This window comes from Pteropus alecto, unplaced genomic scaffold, assembly GCF_000325575.1.
Source record: "Pteropus alecto unplaced genomic scaffold, ASM32557v1 scaffold155, whole genome shotgun sequence".
Classification (NCBI taxonomy): Eukaryota; Metazoa; Chordata; class Mammalia; order Chiroptera; family Pteropodidae; genus Pteropus; species Pteropus alecto.
Window position 1 is genome coordinate 10,541,665 of NW_006438113.1, and position 23,877 is coordinate 10,565,541.

The window sequence follows — 23,877 nt, forward strand, 5'->3', positions numbered from 1 at the left end:
TAGTTTAACAGACCTCTGGGACAAGATTAAGTGTACCAACATTAGCATCATAGGGATACCAGAGAAGAAGAGAGAAAGCAAGGGACTGAGAACCTATTTGAGGAAAATAACTGAAAATTTCCCTAACTTTGTGATGGAAATAGATATGCAAGTCCAGGAAGCGCAAAGAGTCCCAAACAAGATGAATCCAAAGCAGCCCACAGCAAGACATGTCATAATTAAAACGACAAAGGTTAAAGACAAAGAGAGAATCCTAAAAGCAGCAAGAGAAAGGCAGTTAGTTACTTACAAGAGTACTCCCATAAGACTGTCAGCTGATTTCTCAACAGAAATTGCAGTTCAGAAGGGACTAGCACAAAATATTCAAAATGATGAAAAACAAGGACCTACAACCAATACTACTCTATCTAGCAAAGCTATCAATTAAAATTGAAGGTAAAATAAAGAGCTTCCAAGACAAGAAAAAGCTAAAGGAATTTATCGCCACCAAGCCAGTATTATAAGAAATGTTAGAGGACTTCTTTAAGAAGAAATGGGGGGAACATAACTATGAATAATAAAATGGCAATAACTATGCACCTATCAATAATCACTTTAAAAGTAAATAGATTAAATGCTCCAATTAAAAGACACAGAGTAGCTGAATGGATAAGAAAATAAGACCCATATATATGCTGTCTACAAGAGACCCACTTCAGATTGAAAAACACAGACTGAAGGGGATGGAGAAAGATATTTCATGCAAATGAAAATGGAAAACAAGCTGGAGTAGCAATACTAATATCAGGGAAAATGGACAGTAAAACAAAGACTCTAATAAGAGACAAAAAAGGACATTACATAATGATAAGGGGATCAATCCAATCCAACAAGAGGCTATAATCCTAGTAAACATTTATGCATCCAACAAAGGAGCACTTAAATATAAAAAGCAAATATTGATTGATATAAAGGGAGAGATTGACAGTAATACAGTCATAATAGGGAACTTTAGCACCCCATGGACAGATCTTCCAGACAGAAAATCAACAAGGAAACAGTTGCCTTAAATGACACACTAAACCAGATGGATTTAAATGATATTTTTAGAGCATTTCACCACAAAGCAGTAGAATATACATTCTTCTTAAGTGCACATGGAACATTTTCCAAAATAGATCACGTTAGGCCACAAATATAAAAATAAGAATCATTCTTGAATTTTTTTGCCACCATAATGCATGCCAGTGTTTGTGTAAACCACATCATACTTTAACAGAATAATAAATGATATTTTAAAAAGACTTCAAAAAAAATTATCTAACAAAATTGTTTAAAATCCTATTCATCCCATGATCCTAACAACATCCTTCAATCTACTTAGAAGAGAATATAAATTTTTATAAACTAAAAGGGCATATAAACCTTAGTTTTTGCCTATCCTCATTATTATGTTGTACATAGTCCATAGCATTATGGTTGATATCAGTTTGCCCATTTTTCTAAAAAAACATCTTGGAAGCCAATCACATTCCCTCTGCCCTCATTCTAGTAGGCAAAACATCTTCGAAGAGCTAATTACACAATTTAATATCTAAATACAAAATAGTTTGGGGGAGAAAGGACAAAAAGTGGTGTTAAAAGAAGTATCCAAACTCCCACAAAGGGAAATTGGTGGTAGGGTTAGGTAACTAAGGGTTTTCTTTGCAAGAGCATAAATTTATGCAAATTGTGTAAGTGAAGCATTTTTTTCTGCATTTCTTTGTTCAATTTTGGGATCTTGCTAAAATATTTCTTTTGCTCTTTCTACCATGTAGAAATTTTTTGTCTCTTTCCTGAAAAAAAAAATTAATGAACATTTTCCCATCCAATTCAATATTTTAAAAAAACTCTAGGGAAAAAAGGAAATTTTTAAATATGATATATAGAATCCAGTTAAACTCCAAAACATTTTTTCTTAATTTCCTATCAGGCTTTTTCTACCTTCTCTGGTCTTACTCAACACAGAATTACTGACCTAGAAATCGCAGGTCTCCCTGGCCTTCCCAAACAAAGCATTAAAGTAGTAGGAATGTTTGAATAAGGTTGTTTCATTTCATATATAGTATTAAAATTTAGTATATACACTGAAACATTTTTATAAAGGCAACATTTTCACAAGGAAAACTCTTGGAAGTTATTAAGATATAAATAAAATTTTACAAGAAAAATTTAAAACCTATTCTAGATAATGTTTCAAGCATTTCGGTAAGTAATTGAAAAAACCAAGTTGCAATCTTAATGAAATTCTACAGAGGGAGCTAGCACCACAAAGAATAAATATATAACACAGAACTTCAAGACAAGACATAGTATGTTGGAAACACTGGCTTTCTATTCATCAACATGAGTTCAGATTTTACCATCAGCCAACTCCCCCAAAACACAGTATTACCTACAAATTATGGCATATTTCTAGTAAATCATATTAAAATTTATAAAATGTAATGTCCATCACAAATACCTTTAAACATTTTGTGAAGTGTATTTGTTTTAAATGGTATCATTCCTCCAAAAAAAGTAAAAAATATTCTTTTTCCTAAGTCACTGAACTTAGGCAAAGTGGAAAGCAATAAAAAAAGATCTGAAATCAAATCACAGTCTATCTTCTACTATAAAACGAGCTACAGTCTAAGCCTCAGTTTTCTACAAAATGGGAATACCTACCTCTAAAGGTTGCTGTGAAAATTAGAGCATAGAAGCAATTAAGATAATGCTCTTTTCTTGTTTTTTAATATATTATTTAATTGTTCAATACTTTCAAAAAAAGAAATCAATAATTATATCAATGGAGAAAATGTTTTCAAGAATTAGATTAGCTGTTAATAGATACTAAAAATTTCCCAAAACTTCTAAAGCCATATCATTCCTAAAAAGTCCGACTCAATTCTTAAGTGGAAACAGTGTTGTCATACCCTTACATTATTTTTCAGGTAGATATGTCACAGCCTCATTCTCAAAATATTCCTATTTGTTTTAGACTAAAGAAAAAAAGGATTCAGCATACCAGCAGTTTCCGTTCTCTCCATTCCATGTTGACCCCATTGATATTCACCCCAAAAACATCACATAGTGACAAAAGCTCTAGATACAGTTTCAGAAAACACCTTACCCTTCTGCGCAAAAAAAAAAAAAAAAAAAAAAAAAAATCAGAGGTAGAGAGCAAAGAATACCATTATCCTTCTTCTTTTCTAAGGAATTTTATACCAGAAACTCAGAAACTATATTCATAGGGAATACCGAATAGACTAAAAGAGTAGTTAATTAAAGAAATCGTTTGCTTAATAGATAATAGCAAAACATTAATCTAAACCCACAATATCTGACAGACTTCATTTCTAAGAGCAAAGACAAGTCAAGAGAGTTTTTTAATAAACATCATGTTCACAAAAACCTATATCACAACTAACCTTTACATGGTTCCTCATAGTTCAAAACTTTTTCATATATATAATTTCATCTAATCCTTATTAAACCTAATAAGAAAAAATGAAATTATCAGCATTTTACAAATAAGGACATTAAATTCAGAAGATTAAGTGATTAAACCAAGTGATATAGTTTGACACTATGTTAGTTAGAGCTACATTTCCCAGAATTTCCTTTCCTAAATGGTTTCAGGTTAGGATTAGTAAGAAAAATTTGTATACAATTTGGGGGTACAAGTGAAGCAGCTGCCATTTCACTCCAAACATAATTATTGGTTAAAGGTAGTGAAAGATAGACAGAAAAGTATGGGCAGAATTCCAGTGTTTCCTTACTTATCCTCACTCCACTTCCAGATCACTTTTCAAGCCTATCACCAGAGGGTCCACTGAAAACCCATAGAAGTGGTAGCTGCAAAGAGCCAACAACCTGCCCACCCCCTTCACAGTTCACTCCAGCAGTTAGACATGCCTAGCTGTTTCTAAAATTCATTAACCTACACCAGGAGTAGTTAGTGACTTTTCTCTGATCTTTTTTGGACCTGTACTTACATAATTTTTCCCACAATGAATAAAGTTTAACTCCTTTAATAAATTCCTTATTTCTTAATACTCATAGTGGAATTGAAATCTAACTGACATACTAAGGTTACAGTCTGTGATAAAACTCATAAATAAACTAAGTTTCTTCTAATGTCCAGGCATCATACATATCTTCAAAAGATGGCAATTTAGGATTAAATTCTTTAAGAGTTTTAATATTTACCACTAAGAACATACATTTTTCATTTATCATACATGCATGAATATAAGACCAAGGTTAACCCTAAAATTATCTCGTGTAATGAGTTCTAATTTATGACAGGTGTAATCATTTTCTTTTAAACAATAAAATATTTACTCAAACCTTTGAGAAGTTTCATAATCCAATTATGATAAGAAAAAAACTGAAATCCCAGAATTTTAAAGTGGGAGGACAGTCAAAAGTTCACCCAAAAGCATGAACTCTGGTCACAGATTACTTGAGAAGCATTTGTGGAATCTGTATAAAAACCTGAAAAAAATTCAGTCAATACTAGTTTGAGGTTCTCACAGAAGTCAGAAACCATAAACTAAACAAACCATAAACTAAACTTTATGGTTTAGTTTAAAAAGGAGCAAAGAAATCTAACGTATAGTACTTATTCCTGGAGGCACAATCCCATAAGCAAAAATGATGAATGTTATTATAAAGAGCTTTTTAAAGATCCATTTAAAAAGCAATATAGTTAATAGTTACCCTACAAAGATCAGACTATACATAAAAATCAAAAAAATAACTTTTCTCATGTAAGGCATCTGTAGCTTAGGACAGCAGTCTCCAACCTTTCTGGCACCGGGGAATGGTTTCATGGAAGACAATTTTCTACAGACCGGGGTGTGGTGTCGGGGACTGTGATGATTCAAGTGTATTACATTTATTTACTGTATACCTTATTTCTATTAATACTATATTGTAATACATAATAATTATACAACTCACCATAATATAGAATCAGATACCACCAGATGCAGCTGTACAACTGAAATACATCAATTCATTTGCCACTATTAAGCCAACCACCAGATGCAGCTTAATTGTCTTTTGCCACTCATGGATAGGGTTTTGATATGAGTCTGCAAGTGACTGATTTATTATGGTCTCTGTACAGTCAAACCTCTCTGCTAATGTTAATCTGTATTTGCAGCCACTCCCCAGAGCTAGCCTCACTGCGTCAGCTCCATCTCAGATCATCAGGCATTAGATTCTCATAAGTAGAGGGCAACCTAGATCCCCAACATGTGCAGCTCACAATAATGTTCGCTCTCTCTTGAGAATCTAATGCCTGATGATCTGACTTAGAGCTGAGGCAGTGATTCTAGCGCTGAGGAGCAGCTGCAAATACAGATGAAGCTTCGCTCACTGGCCCACTGCTCACCTCTTGCTGTGTGGCCTAGTTTCTAACAGGCCACAGACCAGTACTGGTCATTGGCCGGGGGATTGGGGACCCCTGGCTTTGGAGGAAATGTCCGATAAAAGTATCGTACATGGAGCCAAACTACTTAGATCACAGATTGTTGTGTTCTAGAGAAAAGGGTTCTAATGGTGACAAAGATGGCAATGATAAAGATTATGAATGTTCAAGGAAATGAGGGTAAAAAAAAAGTATTTAGAAATTATTCCACATAATATATGGTTATAAAAAGTATTACCTAACTAAACTAAATTATAAGTATACATATAACTTATTTCATAAACATCTCTAAAAGCTTTTAGAATCAAGGTGGCCAAAAATCTTTGTATTTATACCCTCTCCTTGGAAGAATGGGAAGTGTCTTGCATTTGGAAGTCAGGCAAACATAGTATTTGATAATTCTCCTCAATTCACTCATTAGAAACTATAGATCTGAGGTGGCTGCTAAAACCATAATACAATATTATGAAATTAATCAGCCATTTAGTCTTGATATAGCTATCGAGTTCATTATAATCAATTACTGAGTCTTGCAATGATATTAATCACTTTTATTTTAAAAAAATCACTGCATCCTTAGGGAGATGTGTGATATAACAGAAAAGGACTTCAATGGAAATCAACAGACTTGGATTTTGGTCCAGTGTGGTTTGTTAAATAGCAGTGTAACCTGTAGTTGAGTCACTTTATCACTGTGAATCTCACTCAAGTCATTATAAAATACAGATATTAGTTCTAACATTCATTTCTAGAATCAAAGTTCTATAATTTAAAAGATATGAAAGAAAGTAGCCCTTGAGAAAGAGAACACAGAAATGTTCATATTTCAATGTTGTACCTTTTTATGAATATTGCAAAATATTAACCATATAAACTTCTCCTAGATGCCCTTTATTTCAATTTTTCATTTTTTGCTTACTGGGTTTTTTTTCTCTTTCGTATTAGGTAAATACATTTTCCCATAAACAAAATCTATTAGCTTTAAAGGCAATGAGTTCTTATATTATTCTTACAAAGCAATGTTGATGTTTACAAAGAACTGCTTAGTAAGAACATTAATAATAATCAGTTGTTACTGATTATCTCTTACTGTTCTTAACATATTTTTAAACAATCACTTAAATACTTATAAATCTCCCCTGCTAGTTTAGAAATTGAGGACTATCCTCTAAGAAATTATAATTTTTTTACACTGAACCAAAGATCAAGGTCTAACAGTGTCCTTTCTAATACTCTTGCTTCATACCCCTTGTATAATTAATTCATTTATTTTCTCCCATTTCGTCAAGATCCTAAATTAACAAAAACTTAAATATAATTACAAGGCAAAACTTTTAAATTTAAGAGGGTAATTCTGACAAACTAATTTTTGACATAAAAGAGTCATTAAAGAGAATTCATTCAACATCAGAAGGGAAAATATAATTCATATCTAGAACGACATACACTGCTTATAAAAATTCACCTTTATCTTGGTAGCTATCTTGAAAAGCCAAGTAAATAAACGTGAATCTCTTTTACAGAGGCTTCCCCGACTCCTTACACAGCACAGCGAACTGTGAAAGATCCTTATGTATCAAGTTACTTCTGTGTTAAGTGGCATGGATACTTCTGAATTTATTTATATTGCCTTTGGAATAACTCCAGTAAACTTTTAACTTTCCTTATCTGAATCTCTATGATTTGATTTCAATATCCTATTCAAGGTAACATACAATTTAGGTATTTATAAAGTGAACAGATATTTATGGAAACAAAATGGTTCTATCCTCTATAATTGCAGATAGTCTAAAAGAAAACCCATAATTACAAAATCTCCAATCATGAAACTTTTTAAATGTGAAGTGATATTAAATTGGAGATTAAGTCTCCATTTATAAATGAAGTCAGTATCTTTTCTTTAAATAGTGCCTAGTATGGTGACTGATAAATGAGTGAAAAAAATATTTACTGAATAAAATAGTGATGTTTTCCTAATTTATTTTAAATTACTCCATTTAAAAAACTAAAACTCTGATAAACTGAGAAAAATCTACAGAATACTAATGAAATCAGTTCATTACTGGACTGTGTATAGAGTAAAGCACAAACTCTGGTTTTGGATTAATCCCATCAAAAATCTAATTGCTTGGCTTCCCCTACCTAAAATCATCCACCAGAATCTTCAGCATGTAGAATATTAGAAAATAGGAACCTGAGATAAACCATTCTACTTAGAGAAACAAGTGTCACTGTCATTGCTGACCAATCTTTCTTGCTGCATGTCAGTCTTCCCCAGATAGAGAAATAATAAATACATTTGTGAAGCAAGAGTGACTTAAGTGTATACAGAATCTGAATCATCACATGCTAGGAACTAAGAATATTTTTAATGAATATAGTTAGTATGTACCACATAAAGTATTATCAAGATAATTAGAGTTATCATTGTAATCTTATTGGTACACATAGAATTAAGGTACATTCTCAAAAATGTGATGGTGACAATACATTTTTACAATATTATGATGAATCAAGACTGTTTTAATAAATTAAAATTAAGAAGCAATAATGTTTTATGAGAACAACGCATGGAATTATTAATTGGATAATTAAATTATTTTATAGCTACATCTCATATTTTAAAAAGCTTGGTATGGAACACAAAGAGATCTTGGCTATTTTAATGGTAAAGACACAAATGAGATTATTTATGAGCAGCTTTCATGAAGGGTTAGGGTTGAATTTTTTAATATTCTATTCTATTCTTATGGGGGCATATTCAACTTAGTTTTCTTTAGTGTATAGGTCAAAAACTACTACGCAGAGAGCCAGCAGCCAAAAGAAAAATCAACTAATGCCAAATCGATCAGTGGCAATACCAGAGAGTGTAAGAAACTTGCTATGTAAACACTAGTTATTAAGAAGGAAGACTTCATGTTATACTAAAAAAAAAAAAAAGTTCTTTATCCTTTAGACAGTCATTATGTTTTCTCATTTAGTCCACCAGTTATGATTATAGAGTTGAAAACATTCATCTTGTAATAGAGAAGTATATTAATACTTTAAATTTAGTGAATTTAGAATTTATTTCATTAAGTTCCTTTTTCTGGTTATAGAAATAGAAAATTCCAAAAATAAACAATTCCTAAGTTTTAAACTGCACATCATTCTGGGTAGTAGTACAAAGTGTTGCACTGTCCAGCTCCATCCCACGCAAGACGTGAACCATCCCTTTGTCCAACAGATCCATGTTATACTAATGCTGTATAGTAGCCCACCTGTTACTCACTTAGAGCCCTCTTGATTACCAAATCAACTGTCACAGTATCAAGGTGCTTGTGTTCAAGTAACCCTTACAGTAGCCTAATGTTATGTCACAGTGCCTGCCTATGCTATGTCACAATTCCTACGTCATTCACCTCACTTCAACTCACCATGTAGGCACTGCATCATCTCACATCATCACAAGAAGAAAAGGGCGAGTATAGTACCATAAGATATTGAGAGAAGGAGACAGAGACAGAGACCATGTTCATGTAACTTTTATTAAGAGTATATTATCATAATTGTTCTATTTTATTATTAGTTATTGTTGTTAATTTCTTGTGTCTAATTTACAAATTAAACATTACCATAGGTAAGTATGTACAGAAAAAAAAACACAACATATAAGGGTTTAGGGGTCTTATAATGTATCCCCCATGCATAAGGTGGGACTATGGTATTATCAAGTGTGGTCCAACCTAAAGGTATAGTTAGCCTTAAATTCTTCAAATTCTTTTCTACAGTATTATCTGACATGAGGTGTTTGCATAATAATTAAGGATATCAGAACTTTCTTACACCACAATGGGGGGAAAATGTGCACTAGCTAGAAAATAAAAACATATAAAAATTTCTTAGCTTCCCTCTTTGGACAATCTCATGATACTGAAAAGGTTAAAATGAATTTAATGAACTCTCAACACAGTAATTTTTAACTAAAAATTTCACAGCTCCTATGAGGCAGTAATTTTTTAAATACTAGTATAGGGCAGAAAAATAGCAATGGAGCTATCCCAGAACCATATATACAATTATTTTTATCCAGAAGATAGAACCCCCAAAATATTAAAACTTTAAAAAGGAACAAAATTTTATTCCCATTTCAACCTTTTTATTTAAAGTGTTTTACCTTATGGCTAAACAATAACTAGGCACTTACTTTCTCATAAAGCAACAAAAGAAACAAAATTATATTTCTCCACCTTAAGCATGAGGGTAGGGAAGTCAACTAAGTAAGAGCCAAAAATTAAAAACGACAATTTAATATTTTATCTAGGGGAAAATGAAATGACATATTTTCCAATATACCCTTAGTCTAGATATTGTAATATAATACTACATATTTTAATGTGCATACAGGAACATTTATTTCCTCTGTTATCCTTATGTAACATAAATATCATAATCCTGCTAGAATTAAGGTCATAGTGCTAATTATATCTTTATATTTCATATAATTTTGAAAATCAGATTGTTTATGTACATCTACTCCATAAACAGAATAAACTACGTACAATCTCGGATTTTATACACTTACAGTTCCTTGTGTTTGTCTTCAGCCAAGATTTGGTCATTTGCTTTAAGAGCATATCTACAACACAAAACAAAAATATACAGGTCATATACAAATACATTTGCCTCATGGACATCTGACTGTAGTATCAACAATTGACGATTATCAAAATACACTACCATACTGTTACAGGTCTCTGTTTTAATTGATAAAACATAAAAAATGCCCAAGTTCATTGCTGTTCCATTAGTCACCTCCCTACACACCACCCCAAGAAGTGGAGGGAGATCAATCTGACCATGCTTTGATAACACAAGATATCTTAAATCTTCTGTAGTGAATCATCTGTACATGCTCCTCTCATCCAGCAGATCAAAATTCAGAAAACTACTACAATGGTAAGTATTTAAGAGTTCATAAAAAATCACTCACCGATTCATTAAACACATAGTAAACACCTACTGTGTACCAGACTACGTACTAGTTAGTGTGACATAGGAGAAAAAATAAATTTTTAAGTTCTTAACTGAACTATTTACTAGCTTAATTTAGACCCCAGAAAATTATTTCACCTAAGTCTTAGCTTCCCTGTCTATAAATTAGAGGTTGCTATAAATATTAGAACAGGGATCTTTCAAATTACTGCTGAAGGTAAACAGACTTTCTAAGGAATACACTGCTAAAACAGATTTTTTAAAAAAGAGAAAAAAAAGACAGCAATTCTGCGATCTTTAATTTCCACCTGTATTCAGCACTTTCCTAAAACCAACCTAGCTGACAATGGATCAGAGGTCCAACTAAAGAGACCACGTAGATTTCTCCTTTCTTGCTTCCCCTTTCACAAGTGTCTACTCATTTTATAAAAAGAACAGCTTACCTACCACCCACCCTGAATGGAACTGTATTGTACTGCCTAGAGTGTAAAAACCACTGAAGTACTAGTCAAGGATTCATATTTTGTCTGTGAAGCCATCTTTAATACCACAAACTGACTACAGGAGCACATTATTGTTTTATACTTTTTTTTCTATAAAGAAGGAAGCCAGAAATTATAAATGGGAAGTGTGACAGGATGTTCTATTTGCAGATACATTATGGAATGGGACAGAAGTTGATAATTTTCATTTAAAAACTTTTATCTCTTTCATCCCATGATCATCATCAAAGAATGTATTACTTTTCAGGAAGAGTATTGTGAAGCAAAGCTAAGAGAGCTTCCAATAAGAAACAAGAAAGATACTGTCAACTTACTTCTTCTAGGAAACAAACTTAAAACAAGGCTCTTTGAATTTCATTTACCACAGGTTAAATATCAGAAGATGGTTGTCACAGAAACACGAATCTAACCATTTATTTGAATTGAAAAATGAGGCTACACTTTCTGTCATGAAAATAAATCTGATTGGTTTGACAATAAAGATCAGTTTTGCCAATAAGAGTCCAAGGCAGAGGGCCTTAAACTGAATAAATGGCTTTAACTAACACATATTTAAGACACTTGATAAACACATTTTATCAAAAAAGATACTTTTGAAAAAGGCGTATTAAAATTAACAATATTTAACTTTTTCTAGCACTTCCTGAAATGCTAAGGTAAACATATAACTATAAGTAAAATGCTAATAGATATAATTACTAGTTATTTAAGAAGCCCTAATAAAGCCTTTTTTGGTATACTTCCCAGAATGTCTCTAATGACTCTAATAACTGGCAAGTCGGGTGGTTTCTAATTCTTTGCTTCCAACAAAATGAAGGACCTAATCAAATTATCAGCTAATAGATAAAAATAATTTTTGATGACAGATCATTTGATAGAGGAATTCGAATAATTGAGTGGCACAGCTCAAACAAAAATCTGTCCATTACCATCCAATTATGTGAACTTTTTCTCAGCACTTACACCTCCAAAACAAAAAAGGGAAATAAAATTATGCTGAACATTGTCTTATTGTAACAATGAGTATTATTTATCTATAAAAGGTTGGACTAAAAAAAAAAAGACTAGCTTCACTCATGTCATCAAAAGATGTATTTCCAGTAACTATTTTCTTCTGTTTCATAATTATTTAACAACATTTTAATACATTTATGTTGCTTTATTAACTACTGCTAATTATAATTTAATGACTAAGAGAAATTTTTTAATTCAATTTAATATATATATTTGTTGAAGAGACATGATAAGGTGATCGATATGCATGAAAGACTTTAATAAACAAAATATACTACTTAGAGAGTATATTATATGCAAAATATAATTCCTGCATAAAAATACATTACTTAAGGATACAATCTGGTGGAGTAAAGTGTAACAGAAATATAAACTTAAATAGATATAATTTTATTAATGTTAAAAAAAAGCATGTTCACGTATTTTTAGAAATGGATGATGATAGGTATTAAAACACTATGCTATTTAGTCTACAAAAAGAGTGATTTGTCAGTTTTATTTACCATTACAATAAAAACTCATAAATATTAACTTAGTGAGGAAATACTTTTTTAACAAAACATTTTTATGTAAGTTAAAAAGTGGTAGTTCTCAACCTTTTTTCTGCCTGAATTTAGCAGAGGGAAATACATATACTCCAAACAGCAGAAGATGAGAAAGCAGGAGAAGCACCAGGAGGGTGCTCTTCATCTTGCAGCTTACCTCCACAAAGAGAACCTCTTGAGGGAATGAAAGAATGTTAGCATGAAAGTCTGAGACCTGGGTTATTGTCCTGATTCTGCATTATTAGCTTTTTGAAGTGGGCGAGCCATTTAATTTCTCTAAGGAAATCAAAATTACCTATGTCACTGGGTTGCCATATGGATCAAAAAGATAATACATGGAAAGTGCCCAACACATTATTTAACACATAATAAATACTCATCCTTCCCCGCTTTCTTGGAACACTACCACCTCTGCAAAATGAATAATTCGATCAGTTCAAAATTGGAGGAGCGGTGTTTAAAGTGTTTGCTTGTCTGGAAACAACTGCATGACTACAAATTTCCACTAAGAAAACGGGAGAGTTGTGTACAAGGATGTCAATTAGAGCATTATTTATGGAAAAGCAAAATTGTAAACAAGCATACCATCCAAAAAGCAGCAGACTGCATAAACAAATTATAGTACAACCATGGGGAAATGATTCAATATTGAGTTAAAAAAGAAAAATCTCAATATACTCCTAAAAAAGAATTAGAAACATACATGTAAAAATATTATGTAACATTACAGATGCTTTTTATTTTCTTCTTTGTGCTTTTTCAAAACATAAATAATAAACAAATTATTTTTGAAATTAGAAAAATATGTTAAAAACAAAAACATGTAACACTTTAGAATGTAGTTATAATATTCATCTAGATACAGTTCTCACTTAAAGGTTGCAACCAATGAACATGTAAGCCTCCAAAGATTAGTTCAAAACTTTTCTTGTGTAAAAATGTTAAATTAATTTAAATATTTTATTGAATAAATATTGACCACAGGTGACAAATAGGAAAAAGGAGAGGGAAGGGTGGGAGGGAAAGTGGGGAGGATGGAGTAGAGGAGAAGTAGAAGAGAAGAAAGAGGAGTACTTTTCTCAACCTAGTCTGAGCTGTTTAAGTAAGACACGCTTGAAGCAAAAAAAAAAAGAATAAAATCCATTAATGGCATTCCCACCATGGGAAATGGGGAAATGTTATTGTTATTCAAGTTTATAATTTAATATCAGAACACATAAATATAATGCATTAATACATTCTAGATAACTATTAAGATATGCTAGAACAGCAGTAATGTACAACTAAGTACTAAAACAAAGTTTGGGCCATTTATAAGAGACCGAGACAAACATTATTTATTGAAATGTGTTATTTCTCCGAAAATCTACATAACATGAATCTCAGGCCTAGAAGTCCTTAAAGAGATTGTGAAGTCCAAAAACAGCCCTGTCATGAGTGAAATGCCATACTCACCACCATATTAACACCAAGCTAAAACTTGCTACACAGCAGGGTGAGAATAAATTACTCTGTAAATATTTGCAACTCATTTTGCCTTCTGAGAATTAAACAAGTAAAATTCCTAGAAATCTACAAACATTACCACATAGTCAAGAATCCTAATAGTGTCCTGCAAATTTTTAAAGAATTGGCAAAATCTATCAGGTAGACAGTATGGATGTGGTAATATTTTAAACATGTTTATTGGCTCTTGGAATGAAAAATAAAAATTGATTAAAACGTAATAGAAAGGAAGAAAGAGGAGGCCAAAAGTGTTAATCACCATAACAATTTTATACTAAAGCTGAAATTTAAGAGGCTTATAAAGAAACAGATTAAGAGTAAACCACAGGGTTAGAATGAAAATAATAGCAAAAGTACACGGATTATGAAAAGTTATATTTTAAATTCTCACTAGTAAACTAGAAGAGAATTAAAATTCAATCAGAGTCTACGGCCATGCCACCCTGAATAAGCCGGATCCCATCTGATCTCAGAAGCTAAGCAAGGTCAGGCCTGGTTAGTACTTGGATGGGAGACCACATAGGAAAGCCAGGTGCTGTAGGCGTAAAAAATAAAAAATAAAGGACTGTAAGCTGACAAGGTCCTTGCAATCTGTGAGATCAACCAAGGGTTGCCTCGCCTAAAAAAAAGTAAAAAAAAAAAAAATTCAATTAGAGAAAGCTGATGGAAAAACAAATTAAATTTAAACCTAAACAAACAGAATTATACTTTGTATTCTTAAATTTTTCTTTATGCCTTCAATTTTTTAAAAATTGATAATTATTTAACTTGAACTAGCCATGTATTTTCATTAAAGGAAGTTTTAAAAATTCAGTACTTGTGATATGTCACTGCTTGACTCTTGGGCCACATCAAGAGAACTGACCCACTTTATATGACACCTCCCATTTACTTCTGAAATACATTTTAATCTGGCTTCTGTCCCTATCACGTTACTGTGATTTACCTGAGCTCACGGCTGACATCCTACTGTCAAATCCACTGAATTCTTGTAGGCCTTATGTTATTAGACATCTGTTACATCTGATATTATTAACCTCTCTGTCATACAAACTCACTAAAGTTCGTGAGACCCTGTCTTAGTTCTCTCTTTCTTCTCCATCTCTTTCCAAAATTCTTCATCTATCTATTCATTAACTGTTCTAGCTTCTAGCCCGCTTCTTTTACTTTATATCCTTTCTCTAGAAAGGCTCATCTATTGGTTGCTTTAAATACCATCTATACAGTGATGATGATGATGATGATGATGATGATGATAGCAGCTAACATTTACTGAATGGCATGGTGTAAAAGTACAATTAAATATAATATTTACTGTACATCTCTCCAGCCATGAATCCTCTACCCACCAAAAACATAAATCAAACTCTCTCCTAAATGTGCCCATCTCAATATCACATGTTCATCTCATGCAGAAACAAAATGAACTCGATTTCTCTATCCCTTCTAACATGTCCTCCGTTCATACTCTCGGTTGTAAATATCACTATCTACTCAGTCACTGAAACCAAAATTTGTAATATCATCCCTGGCTCCTTTGCCCTCTTCGTTAAATCAATCATCGAGTCTTTCCTTTATAACACTAAAATATTATTTAACTTCCTCCCAACTATTCTATCCAAACCACAATGATCAGGTCAACATCTCTCAATAGGCCTAGCACTATGGCCTCCTCCTCTAATCTACTTTCTCAAATCCATTGATCTACTGCAGACACAGTGATTTATATAACACTAAATGTGAATCCAACCATATCATCCTCCTACTTAAACTCCCTTGGCCATAACAGGAACATAAGAGACATTATAAGCTTCTTAGGAGCTAAATAATATTAGCTAACATATGGAAAATACATAAATTAGCTCATTCGATGCTCACATTATAATATTTCTTTTTCTTGTTGTAATACAACTATTTTATTCACAAGAAAACTGAGTTTCTATAAATTAAGAAACATAATCAAGGTCACACAACTGCAAGTGGCTCCAAAGCACACTCTTAATTAACCTTTATTCTATAATGCCACAGTAATAAAGTGACTTCTTTCTACATCTGTCTCCTCAATTAGACTACTAGATGTTTAAGGGCAAGAAACTTACTTAACATTGTATTCCCAATACTTGGGAAAATACCACAAAACAAGTGCTCCAAAAAATACGTAGTAATCTTAAATGAACTGTTAAAAATCAATCCATGTTTAGGTAAGCCTTAGGAATACCATTTTCCTCAATATGCAAAGTCAGGTCTGAATAGTAGAGAATCTACAAGGACACCATCTAATTGTATCTAGGGCAAAGTGAAGATTTCATAGATGGGTCTGTGGTCATTTAGTGTCTGTAATTTAGGTCTTATTTAAGGAAGCTCCAGAACAACTCAAGACCAATCACTTAACATTTGAAATATAAAGATTCAGAATCAAATACCAGTTTTTAAATCTAAAAGAGAGAATCAGAATGGCCAAAGACCCTTTTTCTTTTAATGAAGGTCACGAGAAACTATATTAAATATTCGAAATTCAGCAACATTTCTAAATACTAGCAATAATCTAGAAAATGTTGAAAAAATATTCTACTCACAATAGCAATAATTTTTTAAATACCTAGAATAAACCTAACAAAAACTGTACTCCTAAGAAGAAAACTATAAAATTTCGCAATAAGACCTAAGCTGCCTTGTCTTATATTTTAACCACTAATCACATGACTATTTAAGTTTAAATTAATTAAAATTGAACAAAATTTTAAAATTCAAATCTCCCGTTGCACTAACCACACCTCAAATATTCAAAGCTAAATGTGACTTACTGGTTCCCATATTAAACAGCACATATACATAACATTTCTATCATCACAGAAAGTTCTAGTGTACAGCACAACTGTAAAAATAAAAACTAATCTGAGATTTTGTTTTTATTTTAATCACTTCTACATGGTTTTTTCACAAAAACCATTTACTTTTATAATTTTTATAACATTCAGCACTAATCACTACGTAAGATATGTGTAAGTTAAAAAAAAAACCTAACCACTTTGTAACCTTGTATTTAATGTTCTTAGAGTTTATGTGTTGTTGAAATATATAAAATAATACCTAAAATAAATGGACAAATACATATATAGATTTAAAAAAATCCCATGGTAAAAATCTCATTTTTCTAAATTAATCTATAAATGTAATGCAATTCTAAACAAAATTCCAGAGAGAATTTTTATAGAATTTAACAAGCTCATTTAAAATTTCTGTACAAAAGAACCAAAAATAACTAAGAAAATTCTTGAATAAGAACAAAGTATAGGGACTTGCCCTATTAGACTTTCAAGAATTATTGTAAAGCTTTGGTATTAAAATAAATATAGGGCTGTGCTAGTTCAAGGACAAATAAACCAGCAAAAAGAATTAACAACCTAGAAACTGAGCTGTAGATAAATTAAAATTTGCATTGCAGATCAGTGAGTAAAGATTGAATTATTCACAATATGGTGACATAATAGTTGATTCCCCATAAGAAAAAAAATTTGAAAAATTGGATCCTTACATCATATACAAATATCAATTCAGGTCAATTAAAGACCTAAATATATGAAGCAAAATGTTAAAACTTGTATAAGAAAATATTTCAGAACAGCTTTATAAAGAATTAACTACAAAAGTGTCAGAGCATTTCACAATTAGTTTTAAAACAATTATAGCTTTTAACGTTACATAACGAGTCTCACTTGACACTCCAAATATTGTTTCACCTTCAAACCTAATATCCACTCATTAAAAGAAGTAACTCATCTTAATTTATACAAATAATTCAGTTGTAAATTTTTGGCACTGAATAATCAGTACCAAAATTTGACCAGCTATATCATTACTTTGAGTATTTTTAAAGTGAATATTAACTAATATCTTTCATATGCACTTACATTAATTAAGACATATCTCCAGTTTGTATGTTTACATTATTAAAGATTTAGATCTGTAAGAAAAACATATATTTCCTCAATTACTCCAGCTTCTCTTCTTTAAACTGAGTATTTTCATGTCTAATGATGGTTATCTCCCAATTACTATTTCATTAATCCTCTCATTCCTCTCACTTCCATGGTATTTATTTATCTGGTATCAGGAAAAATCAAGGCAAACTTGTTTTACATATTCCTTCCCTTTTCCATCCTTATTAAATTGAATTAAATTGAATAGCAAGTAATTATCTAATTGATATTTCTCAATTATGGCAATGCTTGCTCTATTCTGGAAATAGGTCAATTGTAGGGAACATACCAACCACGCAATACAAGGAGCATTATTTTCAAAACTTAGTCTAGAAGAGAACTGTTGAGTCTTTCAATCTCTCACAAAGCATTTATTAATCTACTCTCACACACTATTTAAAACTTATTATGCTGAGTGAAATAAGTCAAAGAAAGGTAAACATCTTGTGATTTCACTTATATTGGAATCTAAGAAACAAAAAGGAACAAACTAATCAAAAATAGATTCACAAATATAGTGGACAATTTAGTGACCGCAAAAAGGAAGCGGGTGGGAGGGCTGGGAGAATGGGGTGTAGTGTTAAAGAAGTACAAATTAGTAGTTGATAGATGGTTACAGGGATGGGGAGCACGGCATAGGGAACGCAGTTAGCATGAATATATTGGCTAGGTGGAAAACCAGAGGAGAGAAGGAGCAATTAGGGGATCGTTTTATAAACTATATAAATGTCTAACCAATGTACTGTGTACTTGAAACTAATTAAAATAAATAATTTTTTTAATTCAAAACTAAATATTAACAATTTTCGGAGCAAATTACACACATTTTCTCACCCATACCTATACTTGAAAAATAGAATTTCTTTAAGTTTATAAATCTTTACATATTTATCATAATTTACACCAAAAATGTCTAGATATATGAGTTTTTCACTTTTAAATTAATATTTCCATTTGAAGGTAGCAGAAAATAAAGAATACAGGTTCCACAATGAAAAAAAAACCTGTGTTTCAAATCTCTGCACTATAATTGATATGTTTTTGGTTATGAACAAATTTCTTAAGATCTAAATTATTCTTTATGAGGGTACCTACTTCATAAAGTTGTCATGAGGACTAAACTTATACCATATAAAAGCATGCCTAATACATGTCAAATAAATGTTATCATTATCAGATAATAATTGTTAAAAATTTTTAACAATTATGGTGATCTCTCCCCATAGGGACTTGAAGACCAAGTGTGTCCCTCCACATGAAGTGCTGTGTCCTGTTACGGAAGCCATCTTAAAGGAATCATATTCTTGTATCTTTTCCTTACATTAAAGGAACATTTATCCTTTGCCTGCCCAATCACCCTTATGAAAATCATACATAGCAATATGTATTAGAATATTATTTAGAAATCAGCAGACGCCAGGAAAAATCAGGCAACAGAATTAAAAATAGTTTCTTCTGGAAAAACAGTATTTATGGGGAACAGAGTAAATGGAAGGGCAGAGATAGAAAATGCAGCAAAAGGCCAATATTTTTCCTTAAAACCTTCAATACTAACTTGCTTTTTAACTAATAATAGTTTTACATTGATTTTTTATTTAAAAAGCTTTTTTAAAAATATCAGAACAGAAAAACAATATTTTATCAAAATAATTTTGATAGTTAAATCATTTTCATAGTCTCATACTAATAAGTATATATTTCTTTTTTGATAGTACCTAGCAAACTATTCCTGGATAATTTATTTTCACACAATTCAAAATTAAAACACTTATCTAAATATGATCTGAAATGAAAGCTAAACACAGTCTATTGAAATAATAAGGAACACTTGCTAGTGTATTTTGGAAGAAATGGTCAAGGATATAAGAATAGAGAAGTCTCTACCTTCTATGAGTAAGGTCCAACCAAAAACCCTCTTTTTATCTCCAAGTACTGATTGCAAAAATCATGGTTAAAAATTAAAACACTCCCAAAATAAAAAATAAAAGAAATAGAAATTCAGCTGGCTATCCAGAAGTAGCGGCTAAAAAGCATAGAAACTACTTGAGCTCTCAGTAGTGTCAGCATATAGCAGTCAGATCACAATCATTCTGATCACATTTGCAAGAACTTTTAAAAACAAACATCTAAAACATTGTGCAGAGGCGGGGGGGAAAGCAAATTACCTAAGACTACACATAGTATTATCCCATAAACACAAACATATTTCTCTAGGTTATATATGCCTAAGATATGTCTGGAGGCATGTTTATCAAAATAGTAACACTTTACATGTGTTATAAAATTTCAAATTTTGTAGTTTCTCTTTGTATTTTTATATGGTACTTGATTTTTCTTTTAAATAGTGACCATCAATTTGTTGACTTCCTGGACAAAATATCTCACACAAAGCAAACTTCAAAACCATGACTTCATGTTCATAATTATTCTGAAAATCAGGTAGCAGCTTTTTGTAGATTCCATTACTTATTCTACATAGATGACCATATCTTCTGAAATAATAGTTTATTTCTTCCTTTGCAATCTGATGTCTTTTATTTCTGCCTGCCTGATTGCACTGACTACAACATCCAGTACCAATATATACATTTTGAAGTGGTGAGAGCTAACATCCTTGAATTATTTCTGACCTTAAGGGAAAGTATACAGTCTTTTGCCATTAAGAATTATGTTAGTAGTAGGCTTTTCTCTAACTTAACTTTTACGAAAGTTAAGGAAATTCCCATCTATTCCTAGACTACTATATTTTATTGAAAATAGATATTATATTTTGGCAAATGGCTTTTCAGTGTCTACTGAGATGATTATAGGATGTCTTTTTTTAGTTGGTTAGTTCGTTAATATAGTGATTATTACTCTAAATACATTCCAAATGTTAAACCTATTCTACAATCCTAGTACACTATTTAATTCTGCAATAAGTGATACAACAGTCGATCCCCAACTTACACTGGTTTGACCTAGGAGTTTTCAACTTTATGATGGTACGAAAGCATTACACATTCAGTAAAAACTACACTTTGAATTTTGAATTTTGATCTTTTCCTGGATAGGCAATATGCAGTATGATACTCTCTTGTGATGCTAGGCAGCGGCAGTGAGTAAACAACCAATATTCTACAGTGTACCATGTTGCCAGTGTTTTTTGAATATTGTGTTTTGTATTTTCACATCCCATATCTACAAAACACCCATCTGTGTCTCCTGCTTTTGGTGGGAAGAGGAAAAGAAAGGAAATTACTCTTGAGATGAAACTAATCTAAGTGTTCTGAGAATGTTTAACATAGGCTAAGCTATGCTGTTCAGTAGGTTAGGTATATTAAATGCATTTTTCCCTTAGAGTATTTTCTAAGTATTAACTATTGGTTTATTGGAACATAACCCCATTATAAGTCGAGGAGAATCTGTATAATGATAGCAGTGTAAATGTGGGTAAGTGATTTTCAACTTTCACTATCACTCTGTATTCAAAGTTGGAAAGATTTAATTATAGATAACAGAATGAAAAATATCAACCTTAATAGAAAAATTAAAATATAGTTAAACAGAAGTTAGGAAATAAAAAGAGGGAAAAGTAACAGAGGGAAGAATAGGGACACTGATAACTTCATCCTACATAATGAGAAGTAAAAGGATTCTACTGAAAGTTGATAAAACAAATTCTAATAAATTTACATGTATTATTTAAAAGTACAAGGTAACCAAAAGAACTGAAATCATTAATGTAATTATATGCAGGAATGTTTCTGATTGGCAAAGTATATTTTTAAAATCTAGTATTTTCAAAGTGGAGTTGAATTTTTTAGGATAAGACACATCCTCCAGTTTGTCCTAGGCCCCGCAACCCATTTTCTATTCTGTTACAACAGGCCAAATCTATGCATTTACAAAATTTTACCTGATCCTCTGACATTTTGAGTTCATCCAAGAAAGAGTTATAGAAATAAGTTTATCCAAAAAGAGTTATAGAAGCAATCACAAAATTAGAAAACGAAATTTGTTGAAAATGGTTATACCCTCCTCCAAATCAGTTGTGTTTCTATACACTGACAACGAACAATCCAAAAATGAAATAAAGAAAATAGTTTCATTTACAATAGTGTCAAACATAATGAAATACTTAGGATTAAATTTAACCATGGAAATGTAAGAATTGTACACTGAAAAGTACTAAACACTGTTAAAACAATTTAAAGAAGACTTAAATAAATGGAAAGTCATCTCTTGGTCATGAATTGGAAGATTTAATATTGTTAATATGGCAATGCTTCCAAAACTGATCTACAGATTCAATATAACCCCAATAAAAATTCCAACTGCCTTTTTTACAGAAAGTTGATCTTAAAATTAATATGGATTGCAAGAGACTTCAAATAGCCAGAAGTATCCTGAAAGATGACAAATGTGGAGGGCTCACACGTCCTGACTTTATAACTTATAATAAAGCTACAGTAATCAAAACGGTGTGGCACTTGCATAAGGACAGATATTTTTAGAATTGAGAATCTAAAAATTAACCCACACACCTGTGGTCAATCAATTTTTGTCAAGAGTGCCAAGACCATTCAGTGAGTCAAAGAATAGTCCCTTCAATAAATGGTGCTAGGACAACTAGATTTCCACATGAACAATTATGAAGTTGAACCCTTAACACACATCATCTACAAAAAGTAACTCAAAAGAAATCAAAGACCTAAACTTAAGAGCTAAAACTATAAAACTTTTAGAGGAAAAACATAAGAATAAATCTTTGTGAGCCTGGATTTAGCAAAGGATTCTCAGATATAACAGCAAGAACACAAGCAACAAAAAAATAAAGTGAACCATCAAAATTAAAAACATTTGTGTACCAAAGAATACTATCAAGAAAGTGAAAATAATCCACAGAATGAGAGAAAATGTTTATAAATCATATATCTGATAAGGGTCTAGTATCCAGAACATATGAAGAACTTTCACAACTCAACAACAAAAAGACAAACAACCCAATTAAAAAATGGGCAAATAAAACTTAAGTAGACATTTTTGCAAAGACCAACAAACAAATGACTAGTTCAACACTAGTCATTAGAAAACTGTAGGTCAAAACCACAATGAGATATCACTTTATACCCACTAGGATGGTTATAATTTAAAAAAGAGAAAAGAATAAATTTTGTCAAGAAAATGGAATCCTCGTTTACTGCTCGTAGGAATGTAAAATGATGCAAGCAGTACAGAACACAGGTGGTTCCTCAAAAATCTAACATAGAATAACCATGTGACCCAGCAATTCCAAAATAATGCACATATTCAAGAAAAATGAAAATCTGTCCACATAAAAATTTGTACACAAATATTCATAACAGCATTGTTAATAGCCAAAAACAAAAATGACCCGTGTCCATCAACCAATAAATGGATAAACAAAATGTAGTACATCCACACAATGGCATAGTATTTTACTATAAAAAGGAATAAAGTACTGATACATGCTACAAAGTAAATAAACATCATGCTAATTGAAATAAGCCAGATACAAAAGGCCATACATTGCTTGTTTCCATTTATATGAAATAAAACGTCCAGAATAGGTGAATTCATAGAAACAGAAAACAGACTAATAGTTCCCAGGGGATGGGGGAAGTGGGGAGACAAGCAGGGAAATCGAAATCAGGGCTTAGTGGGTATGGGTTTCTTTGGGGGTGATGAAACACTCTGAAGTTAAACAGTGGTGATGGTTGTACCACACTGCAAATCTACTGGCAGTCACTGAATTATACATTTTAAAATTATTAAAATTACGAATTTTATATTAAGTGAATTTTATCCCAAAAAAGGTAAAAAGAAAGAAAGAAAGAAAGAAAGAGAAAGAAAGAGAAAGAAAGAAAGAAAGAAAAGAAAGAAAGAAAAGAAAGAAAGAAAAGAAAGAAAGAAAG

General features: G+C 31.6%; 1 protein-coding gene and 1 pseudogene across 3 annotated transcripts in view; one reads left to right on the forward strand and one right to left on the reverse strand.

Annotated features, from left to right (window-relative positions):
* Positions 1-23,877, reverse strand: part of ADK (adenosine kinase) — a 450,591-nt gene that overhangs the window by 391,765 nt on the left and 34,949 nt on the right. For all 3 annotated transcript variants that reach the window (XM_015592153.2, XM_015592155.2, XM_015592154.2), the window contains exon 3: positions 10,002-10,055. In XM_015592153.2, coding sequence (XP_015447639.2) covers positions 10,002-10,055 — 54 coding nt within the window. The remainder of the gene's footprint in view (positions 1-10,001; positions 10,056-23,877) is intronic.
* LOC112482807 lies at positions 14,405-14,523 on the forward strand (annotated as a pseudogene).